We start from the raw sequence: 12,080 nt of genomic DNA on the forward strand, positions 1-12,080 counted from the left end.
AATTAGCAATCTAATCATTTAGACAATTGACTGATTAACATGTTTGCCGCAATTAAAGTTAATAATTGATTATTCACTATCAGTATAAATTTTAAATGACAATCAATTAACTAATCACGGAAGTTACACTGCCAGTCAATATAATCGTTACAACAATTATATTTAATTGTGGCACTAATACTTAACCAAATTGAACCAAATTTCCACAATTTATTCTTAACTTTGATCGCAATCATCTGGTTAAAATTTGTAAAATTTAGAATAGCTTAAGTTGGTTAAATTAGCGCTGATTGATTAAAAATGAAATGAACGGTTCAACATTTTTCGTTGGCTCCGTTTTCGTGGTGTCGACCCTAATTCGAATGAGATTGAAGGCCAAAACTCGGCATTTTCCATAGACCCACATGTTAAATTCGGTCTGATATAACTTTTTTATTTCTCATCTAATTTCAATAGAAAATCTCTCAAATTGATCGCTGCGATCTAGAAATCTAAAAATTATCTCTATCAATGAAAACGGAACCAACGAAAAATTGTTCTAATTAACATTTAATTCAATTTGTAACCTTCAATTGTTGTTAATCATCTGATCTCGTTGTTGAATTAACAATAATGGATTAATTGTTGATCAATCAATTAATCAGGGGGCAGTTTGTTGGTTTGAATCAATCATTAGCTCGAGTTCAGTTCATGATTCTACTACTAAAGAAGCCGCGACTACAACTTTAGTCCCATTGGGAAACAACAACAACATATCTGGTTTTCCCCATAGAGTTAACATTGAGATTCATTGAAATCGGTCAACTTTTTGATTAACAACAATTAACAGTTAGATTGTTTTATACTAAATGATTCTACTACTAAAGAAGCCGCGACTACAACTTTAGTCCCATTGGAAACAAACAACAACATATCTGGTTTTCCCCATAGAGTTAACATTGAGATTCATTGAAATCGGTCAACTTTTTGATTAACAACAATTAACAGTTAGATTGTTTTATACTAAATCAAAGGTCTTGTTTAGTAGGTTCGATTAATATATAAACCAAATTAATCGGTAAATTGGTTGAGCAGCAATTAACTAAAAACATTAATTTTTTACCCATTTTTCTGGTCCAAGTGAACCATTGGGACCGACACTAATTTTAGTGAATTAGTTTATATTCACACGAAAGTTATATATCATTAGAAAGACCTTGATTAGCTTAATCTAATATATATAAATTAAAACCTAAGTAAATTACTTACCGAGATATGGACACAAACGTTTGGACCAATTACCTTAATTTACAATTTCATCTTTTCATCTTTTCATCTTTTCCTTGGCTTTTCACCTTCTCATCTTGATTATAATTGTTTAAGCCCTTAATTGTAATCCTTTGAATGAGTATCCATATGATGGTCACTTGTCCTCCTTGCCTCGTCCATTGCGACCATCCAATTCTCTCGCTTCTCTTTGTGCTCCAAACCTCTTCGTCTCCGAGTTAATCTTCTTTCTTCTTTATTTTTATTGTCCTAATGAGCTTGATAATCCTGAGTCCATTGATCGCCCAGGTCACCAACTGCCACCAATTATGAGTCGACCAACAACACGAAAGTGACCAATTTGGACATTTTCTTTCTTCTATTTAAACGAAACTCTTTACAATAAATTTACACACTGTTACTGACAACACCACCGATAAGTTACCTTACTCATTTTTGTTTTGACTGCGCGTTTAACTGCTGAATCCTCACCATGATTGTGAGAAGAGTAAATTATTACTAATTTAGTTAAATTGTGTCAATGTGAAGATCTCAATTAAACCAACAGGTTATGGGCCAGCATCTTCCAATTGACTGTAAGTAACTGTGATTGACTGTGTGTCAATTTTGTCAATTTGTGTGTGTTTGACTGTGTGTCAATTTTGTTTGACTGAGTGTCAATTTTGTGTTTGACTGAGTGTCAATTAGTGTTTGACTTAATCAAAATTTGAATTACCATTGAACTTTTTTCATCAACATGGAAACCTCCGATTCCAACAGTTTGAAACTTTCGACCGACAACTATTTACAATGGAAAACGTTTATCGCTTGCGCTTTAAAGGCCAAGTATGTGTGGAGAATCGCCAATGGTCAACAGCCGTGTCCACTTCCACTTGAGGCCGATGAGTCTGGACCTCCAACCGCTGCTGCAGTCAACCGAAGAAATAAAGAAATACTTGATTGGGAAGCAAGTGATGCTCTTGCTGGAACGATAATATTCAATTCATTAAACAAAACGAATGCTGATCTTATCATCAATTGTTCAACATCATTCGAGATGTACACAAAAATAGTTAACCATAAAGAACAACGGACAACAACAAATAAATGGAATATCAGAAGTAAGTTGACCAACCTTAAGTTCACTACATCTCACACGGTGGTTAGTTATCTGTCCGAATTAGATTCTGTTGTTAAACAAATGAGTGACTTAGGAATGAAAATTGATGAAGATGAATTGATCGTTAAGATACTTTCTGACTTACCTTTGACTTTCCAATCTTTTCGTGAAACTACTCAATTAGCAATGATTTCAGGTTACAATTTGAAGTTAGATGACTTAAAATCACAATTATTAATTGTCGAGAAACAAAAAGAAACCAATCAAGAAAACAAACAAGGTGAAGCTTTGATTAGTAAAGGTAACAATTTTAAACAATTCAATAAAAGTAATAAACGATGTTTTAAATGTAATCGTAAAGGTCATTTAGCTAATCAATGCAGGTCAAAGGGCAATTTCAATAATCAAAATAATCATAATCAACAGCAAAATAATAACAATCAAGTTAATTTCAATAATAAAAATTACCAAGGTAAAAACAATCGCTTCAATAACAACCGAAACTTCAACAATCGCTTCAACAACAGAAACAGTTTAGCAGTGAATGAAAATGAATCAAAACAAACTCAGTGGTTATTAGATACTGGTGCTAGTTATCATCTCACCAGTGATGTTAATTGTTTCTCAAATTTTCAACAATTAAATGAACCAATTTTACTTACAATTGGAGATGGTAAAAAGATTGAAGCAATAGCGAAAGGTGACATTTTAGTTGAGTGTTACAATGGTACAAATTGGTTACAATGTCGATTGACCAATGTTTTATTTGTCCCTCAGTTGGGCGATTTCAACCTTTTCTCATGGGCTCAAACTGTTGCCAAAGGCTATGGCCTCAAGTCAACATCATTGACCACCGAAATTTATCACATTGAGAGCAATAGAAAAGTAATTGTCGCGAATAAAATAGGAAACTCATTTAAATTGATGATCAGACCAAGAAAATTGAACGATAAATTTGCTCTTGTTACTAAAGGTGCTACTTTAAGTGAATGGCACAAAAGATTAGCTCACATTAATGTCCATAAAATAATCAAAATGTCAAGAGATGGATTGTTACCTAAAATTAGAATTGATTATGAACCAGAAAATTTCTTTTGTGAAGGATGTGTGAAAGGCAAAATGTGCTCGAGAAGCTTTAAAACAGTTCCTACTCGAAAAGTCGAAGTAGGTGAAGCAATTCATTGTGACCTACAGGGTCCAATGCCTAAGCCTTCAATCAATGGTAACAAATATGCACTGGTAATCAAAGATGAATCAAGTTCTTATCGATCAATTTACTTTCAAAAATTTAAATCGGATACTTTTGAGAATTTAGATAAATTCATAAACGAAGCTGAGAAATTAACAGGAAATAAAGTGAAAATCCTGAGATCCGATAATGGAAAAGAATTCATTGACTCTAGAGTAACTGATTTGCTTAAGAATAAAAATATTAATCACGAATTGAGTGCCCCTTATGTCCCTCAACAAAATGGACGAATTGAAAGAGAAAATAGAACAATTTCTGAATTAGCGCGAACAATGATGTTAAACAGTAACTTACCTGAATTTCTATGGGCAGAAGCTATGAACACCGCTGTGTATGTATTGAATTTAATTCCAGGTAAAGGTCAAACTGAAATGACTCCATTGGAACTGTTTACAAAGGAAAAACCAAGATACTCACATTTAAAGGTCTTTGGTTGTGTTTGTTACTCCAAAATTCCTGATATTGGACGGAAGAAATTTGATCCGAAAGCAAAGAAAGTGATCTTTGTTGGTTATTCCAAAACAATTAACAATTATCGTGTTTACGATCCAATTACTGGTCGCATCTTCATCACAACGAATATTAAATTTAATGAAACTGATTGTGATGCAGAGAAAGCAATTAACCAAGTAAATGATGAAGAAGATGTGGATGATGAAGAAAATCTAAAAAATTTGGTTAAAGATGATGATAATCAAAATTTTGATGATGATTTTGATGATGCTGCAAGTGATACCACAGAAATAATTGATAATCCTCCCGAATCAGTTGATTGGTCCTCCTCAATTAACGCTATTATTTTCCAGGCGATCGTGACCAATTGTGAACCATTAACCTATGAAGAAGCTGTTAATAGTGAAAATAAAGATAATTGGATGAAAGCAATCGCGGAAGAAATGAAATCAATTAAAGAAAATAATACTTACGTTCTTACCAAGTTACCACCAGGAAAACGATTGATTTCTTGTCGCTGGATTTTCAAGATTAAAAGAAACACCGATGGTTCAATCAACAGGTACAAGGCAAGATTAGTTGCCAAGGTTATTCCTAAAGTCTGAATCGATTACTTTGAGACCTTTAGTCCAGTTGCGAGATACGATTCCATCCGTGCGATATTGGCCATCAGTTCAGCTCGTCGAATGCACTTGATGCAATTTGATATTAAAACTGCCTTTTTATATGGTGAACTAAAGGAAGAAATCTTCATGGAACAACCACCAGGATTAGAAGATGGTACAGATCGTGTATTATTATTGAAGAAAGGCCTTTATGGCTTGAAACAATCTCCCCGGCGATGGAATGAAAAAGTTGTTCAATTTTTCACCGATCATGGTTATCAACAATCACAAGCTGATCAATGTATTTTCGTCAATTTCAACAATGGATTAACTGTTTGTGTTATTTATGTTGACGATGGATTGATTGCAAGTGAAAATCCACAACAAATGAATCAACTAATCAATGATCTGAAAAGAAAATTTCAAGTTAAAGTCCACCAACCAGAAGTGTTTGTTGGTATGGAAATTTATCAAAGCCCTGACAGGTCAACAATCAAAATTAAACAATCAACATTTATCAAAGAGCTTCTTAAACGATTCAAAATGGAAGAGTGTAAACCTGTGTTGACACCCGGAGACACCAATGTTAAATTAATTTCATCACCTGAACCTCCCGATACGAAATATCCATATCAAGAAGCTGTTGGTGCTCTACTTTACCTTTCAATAATCAGTCGACCTGATATTACTTATCAAGTAAACAAATCATCACAATTCAATTGTTGTTACAATGAACAACATTGGAAATCAGTGAAACGAATATTTCGATTTCTCAAAGGTACAATCGATATTGGCATTACCTACTCATCTGCACCTGAAAATTTACAATTAATTGGTTATTGTGATGCCGATCATGCAGGAGATTTAATCTCAAGAAAGTCTACCTCTGGATTTGTGGTCACTTTAGGAGATTCACCAGTTTCATGGTCATCGAAGTTACAGAAAAGTGTCGCTCTGTCAACTACTGAAGCCGAATATATGGCAATTGCTGATTGTACTAAAGACACTTTATGGTATCAACAACTATTAAAAGATTTAAAAGTGTCAATCAAGTTACCAACGAAAATTATGAGTGATAATCAAGGAGCAATCAAATTATCAAAAAATAGTGTTTTTCACAAACGAACTAAGCACATTGAAGTTCGTTACCATTTCATCAGAGATCATCAAGAAAAGAATCAGATTGATGTTCAGTTCATTCCAACAGAGAAACAACCTGCCGATATGTTTACTAAACCACTTTGTTCACCGTCATTAAGAAAATGTTGTAATTACCTTAATATTGATTAACCCGAGATTGGAGCAAGGGAAGGTGTTGGTTTGAATCAATCATTAGCTCGAGTTCAGTTCATGATTCTACTACTAAAGAAGCCGCGACTACAACTTTAGTCCCATTGGGAAACAACAACAACATATCTGGTTTTCCCCATAGAGTTAACATTGAGATTCATTGAAATCGGTCAACTTTTTGATTAACAACAATTAACAGTTAGATTGTTTTATACTAAATCAAAGGTCTTGTTTAGTAGGTTCGATTAATATATAAACCAAATTAATCGGTAAATTGGTTGAGCAGCAATTAACTAAAAACATTAATTTTTTACCCATTTTTCTGGTCCAAGTGAACCATTGGGACCGACACTAATTTTAGTGAATTAGTTTATATTCACACGAAAGTTATATATCATTAGAAAGACCTTGATTAAGCAATCTAAATATATATAAATTAAAACTCTAAGTAAATTACTTACTGAGATATGGACACAAACGTTTGGACCAATTACCTTAATTTACCAATTTCATCTTTTCATCTTTTCATCTCTTTCCCTGGCTTTTCACTCTTCTCATCTTGATTATAATTGTTTAAGCTCCATTGTAATCCTTTGAATGGTATCCATATGATGGTCACTTGTCCTCCTTGCCTCGTCCATTGCGACCATCCAATTCTCGCTTCTCTTTGTGCTCCAACCTCTTCGTCCCGAGTTAATCCTTCTTTTCTTCTTTATTTTTATTGTCCTTAATGAGCTTGATAATCCTGAGTCCATTGATCGCTTCCAGGTCACTTCAACTGCCACTAATTATGAGTCGACCAATAACACGAAAGTGACCAATTTTGGACATCTTTTCTTTTCTCTATTTAAACGAAACTCTTTACAATAAATTTACACACTAAGTTACTGACAACACCACCGATAAGTTACCTTACTCATTTTTGTTTTGACTGCGCGTTTAACTGCTGAATCCTCACCGCGATTGTGAGAAGAGTAAATTATTACTAATTTAGTTAAATTGTGTCAATGTGAAGATCTCAATTAAACCAACACAGTTGAATATTTGTTATTTTGTCTAATTGTTTGACTTGTTAAACTTTCACCATGAAAATTTTTGTTCAATACAAAATTAATTATGGTACTTAATTGTTAATCCAATTGAGTTCCTATCTTAGTTAGTTAATTATTATTACAATCATTATGTCATCGTTAATTTTTCCAGAAACTTTCCGATATAAATTGTTACGTTAATCAGTCTGAATTGTTTACCATTGATTGTCATTGAGTTTCTGGTCCTCCTTCAAGTAGATTTGACATTGAGTAGAAAATTAAACTTTTTGATTATAATTCATTTTTTAATTTTTTCTTTAAATTTTCATTGAATAATTGCTCAAATTTTTATGTTATTATTGTTGAGTTTTGATCAATTTTCGAATACGATTCACATTTGAAAATGGCAAAAAGATCTAAGAAAAGGGATAAGAAGAATCGAAAACTGATCAAGTCTTGAGCAATAAAAATTCAAAGAAAAAATTAAAAAATGAATTTTAATCAAAAAGTTTAATTTTCTACTCAATGTAAAAGCGAATTGACTAATTGTATCGAGAACTTGACTAAATGATTTGAGAATCTGCGAAACTCACTGAGAACTAATTGAAAAAAACTCTGCCCTCTGTCGGATTGACGAAACCAAATGGGAACTCGACTAATTAGTTGAGAACTCGGCGAAAGTTACTGAGAAAACCAAAAAATTACTTTGAGTGAATTTGATTCAACCAATAGACAGCAGGGACTGAATTGACGATCAACCATCAAATTGCTTCAGGTAGATGAGCGATCGATAATTAATCAATTTGATTATTAATCAGTTTATCGTTTAAATCCAAGGTATATTAATCAGTTCAAAAGATTATTAAAGGATTAAACAGTTAAGACTAAAAAAGAGTTGAAAACCAACAAATAAAAACAAACATTTCATAATCAAATCTTTCTCTTTCCTACTTTTCGCTAATTATGTTTCCTACACCTTCATTTACTCTCACTTTTCTCACTCTCTTTTCCCGCCTACCTTTCTCTCTCACTGACTCCCTCTTTTTTATTCTCTTCTCTCTCAAATGGATCTACTTTTCCTTTGTCACAATATGAACTTATCCTCATCTCTACTGAACTTTACATCGAGTTGTGATTCCAACTTGTTCTGATGAATTTATCGGTTCGTCTGTGACTGTGATTATCTTCATCCATCATTTTTCTCGTATTTTATTTCATCTACTGATTTGTATCATCTTCGACTTTTTAGTTAAGTGATTATCTTAATACGAACTTCATTCTGACTGTTATTTTATTCTCAATAGAAATCGAGATTGACCAACAACGAAGAAAATGTTTCGACTCACCAATAAGATTATACTTTCGATCTTCATCTCAATAACATTATCGATTCCATTGGTATTGGGAGATGATGATGATTGCGTTCGAGAATATTTCGATCAAAATTCTTTTGTTTGTGTTTGTAGTTTAACTGATTGTCGATCAATCGAACCTGCAACTCCACCTCCTAAAGGTTATATTTTCGAATGGGAATCTTCACAGGCAGAGCATCGTCTCCATCGAACTGTAAGATCAACTAAAGATCTTCCGAGAAGTACAGAAGGTTATGAAGAAATCGGGCCATCCTTATTGCGAATTCGATTACTTCCAGAGGAGCGAAGACAAACAATCCATGGTTTCGGTGCTGCTTTTACCGATGCATCGGGTTTCAATTTACTCGATTTACCGATGAAACTGGCTGACCACATTATGGTAGATTATTTCTCACGAACTGGTCTCGACTATTCTGTTTCTAGAGTTCCAATTGGTGGAACTGACTTCTCAAACCGTATCTATACCTACGACGATAATCATGATGGTGATTTTAATCTCGACTATTTCGCTCTTCAACCTGAAGATATTCAATTGAAGGTAAGTTCGATATTCTAATAGTTTCTTACTAATCGAAAACTTTTTCAATTTATTAAACAATTTTATTTTCATTCCAAATATTAATAGATTCCAATGATTAAACGAGCCTTAGAGTTGAAAGAAGGTCGCCTTGAGCTTCTGGCCAGCGCTTGGTCACCTCCGGCTTGGATGAAAACTAATGGGGAAGTGAAAGGATCTGGTTTCTGAAAGGAGTACCAGGACACATAGGCATGGGCCAAATACTATGTCAAGTAAGTGGATTGAATTGTTTTTTTATTCCATTAACTTTAATGGTGATATTTTACTCTTATCAGGTTCCTTGAAGCTTACAAGAAGGCTGGAATTAATTTCTGGGCAATTACCACTGGAAATGAGCCTACAAACGCAATCCGCAATGAAGACTTTTTCTTTAATTGTCTCGGTATGACACCGAAGATGTTGAGAGATTTCGTCAAATTAGACCTTGGACCCACTCTTCGAGATGCTGGTTACACTACAGACAAATTAGATGTGCTACTTCATGATGAGATTCGAGAATTTCTGCCTAATTATACAGAAGCAGTTCTTAGTGATAGAGAGGCCGCTTCTTTCGTGACGGGTATTGGTTTCCATTGGTATCGAAATGGACAAGAAGATTTCTTCGAGAACTTGGAACGAGCTCATTATAACTTCGAGAACCATTTCCTTTTCGGGACAGAAGCTTGTGAAGGATATGAAAGATTCAGTGCCGAAAGAGGTAAATTTCACTCGATTCTTTTAATGTTCACACTTGATTACAATTTCTCTCCTTCATAATTTAGCTCAACTTGGTAACTGGACTGAGCCGAAACTTATGCCATCGATATAATCAAAGGCTTGCATAGGTCAACAATTGGTTAGACTGGAATCTCGTTCTAAATACTAAAGGAGGTCCAACATGGGCCGAAAACTGGACTGATGGTTTGATCTTAGTCGACGCTAAACGGGCTACATACTATCGTAATCCCATGTTCTATTCTTTTGGTCACTTCTCGAAATTCATTCCAACCGGATCAGTTTATATCGACCATGAAATGTATGGCTGTACAACCGGCATCTTATCAGCGGCTTTCATTGATCCAGCCGATCAAATGGTGATGGTTATACTAAACACAAATGACAATCCCGTTAACTTAATTGTTGATGAGTTCGCTGAGGCTACAGTACCAATCAGAATGGACCCTCATTCAATCAAAACGTTGGTCACTCCGCGAGTTCCTTCTTACAACTTCTAAGTCCAAGTTCGCTAAGTCAATTGTTACTATCAAATCACCTCATCGCCTAAGTGACTAAATGGTAACTCAAGTCAAGATTTAATCGCTTTTGAAAACGATCTGTATTCTTCATCCATGATTTGAACCAAACCTTTTTGATCAATCATAAAACACTTAACAATTTACTGCTTTATAAATACCCGATAATTGATATATCAAAATTTGGTTTCATTGTAAATAAAAAACTATTTATTTATCAAAATAACACAATTTTTAAATACGAATATAAAAAAGTTTGGTATGAAATCAATTCTTCCAAACAATTTAAAATCATATTCATGTTTACCAAGGTGGAGGTTCTCACCTTTTCTCAATTAACTTCTTACACTTTTTACATTTTAATACACAAGTTACAATTTATTCGCATTTTCTCAATAATCAGTTTTTATGTCTGTGAATTTTATTAATCGTTTTTTTCTTTCTTTGTGTTTTTTTCACTCTTCAAGGAATCACAATACAACATTAAAACCATTACATGAACATTTATATTTCCCAAACACCAAGATGATCTTTCACCAAACCATCATGAGCTTTAACCACAACACCGACAGCATCAAGACAACAAGAATTTTTTGTTTCTCTATCGATCCCTTTCCCTTTTTCTGTGAATCAAATGGAAGCTTGTTGAATGTCTATTCCTTTGTTGGTAAACTTGTTTTCTCTCAAGGACATTCAGTTGATCAATTTGATTCTCATTCTTTTTATCATTCAACTTCTGGGCTTCCATTTTGAATTGAATAATTCTACAGTTAATTAAATTCTGATTTCCGATAGAGTCAATTATCTATTGAACTGTGTGTTTCTAAAATGTCACCAATCAGAAAGATCGTCATCTTTGGAGCTACTGGAAACACCGGATTAGCAACAGTAGCGAAAGCCATTGAAAAGGGTTTGTTGTTTTCTCCTTTTGTTTGATTGTTTTTTTTTAAAGTGATTTGATTTAATTGTTTTATTTTGTTATTTTGATTTTGACCTTTACTTGCAACGTGATTTTCCAGGCTTGGAAGTGACCGCTTTTGTCCGTGATCCAAGTAAATTATCTGGTGACCTCAAAGTGTCTCAAGTGATCTCTGGTGATGTTACCAATCCCTCTGATGTTGACAAAGCGATTGCAGGTCAAGATGGTGTGGTCATTGTTTTGGGAACACGAAATGATTTAGGACCTTCGACTATTATGTCCGATGGAACCAAGAACATTATTGACTCGATGAAAAATCATGGTGTCAATCGAGTCTCAGCTTGTCTCTCATGTAAGTTCATTAATCACATGGAGTTAAGTGTAAATGTAATGTATTTGTTTCTTTTTTCTCTGATTTTCTGTTATATTTTTATAAAGCTTTTCTTTATTGGGAACCTGAGAAAATTCCTCCCACCATGAGAAATGTTCATGGAGATCATTTGAAAATGTTGGATTATCTGAAAAATTCTGGACTCGATTGGGTTGTACTCTGTCCACCTCATATTGATAGTGAGTTTAATCAAACTTATTGAATTGAATGGAAACACTAATTTCTCATTAATCGATTTAGATAATCCAAGTGATAAACAGTACGTACTTAAAAAGGAAGAACGAGTTGGAGCGGTCATTTCTAAATTTGATCTCGGCGATGCTCTGGTCAGTGTTTTGTTGACCAACGATTGGCTTAATACTAAAGTTGGAATTGGTTATTAAAACCAAGAAGATCTTTAATTCTTCTTCTGGATTTTAGTATAACCATTAAGAGATCGCAATGGATAAATCACCTAAATGGAATAATTTCAAAATAATCAACCGATTAAATCGGTTGATAAATTTCTCATTCTCTTGGAACAGGATCCAATATTTACTGAATTGATTAAATTTTTCAAAATTCTGACAAAATTTTTACTCAATCGGTTTAATTG

The 12,080-nt window shown here is 33.7% G+C and overlaps 1 protein-coding gene and 1 pseudogene across 1 annotated transcript; both read left to right on the top strand.

Moving 5' to 3' along the window:
- Positions 1–7,941: 7,941 nt before the first annotated feature.
- LOC128396439 (lysosomal acid glucosylceramidase-like) lies at positions 7,942–11,032 on the top strand (annotated as a pseudogene).
- Positions 10,945–12,057, top strand: LOC128396440 (flavin reductase (NADPH)-like). The gene is made up of 4 exons (XM_053357026.1): positions 10,945–11,085; positions 11,195–11,446; positions 11,533–11,664; positions 11,726–12,057. The coding sequence occupies exons 1-4, from the start codon at positions 11,004–11,006 to the stop codon at positions 11,866–11,868; spliced, it is 609 nt and encodes a 202-aa protein (XP_053213001.1). The 5' UTR covers positions 10,945–11,003; the 3' UTR covers positions 11,869–12,057.
- The last annotated feature ends 23 nt before the right edge of the window (positions 12,058–12,080 follow it).

This window comes from Panonychus citri, unplaced genomic scaffold (genome assembly GCF_014898815.1).
Source record: "Panonychus citri isolate SS breed McGregor unplaced genomic scaffold, ASM1489881v1 Contig00144, whole genome shotgun sequence".
In the NCBI taxonomy this organism is placed as follows: Eukaryota; Metazoa; Arthropoda; class Arachnida; order Trombidiformes; family Tetranychidae; genus Panonychus; species Panonychus citri.

Excerpts from the sequence above, each read along its gene's own strand:
- LOC128396440 (XM_053357026.1), top strand. The coding sequence starts at position 11,004 with ATGTCACCAATCAGAAAGATCGTCATCTTTGGAGCTACTGGAAACACC. Across the intron at positions 11,447-11,532 it reads AGTCTCAGCTTGTCTCTCAT|CTTTTCTTTATTGGGAACCT; the intron begins GTAAGTTCATTA and ends ATTTTTATAAAG. Across the intron at positions 11,665-11,725 it reads CTGTCCACCTCATATTGATA|ATAATCCAAGTGATAAACAG; the intron begins GTGAGTTTAATC and ends TAATCGATTTAG.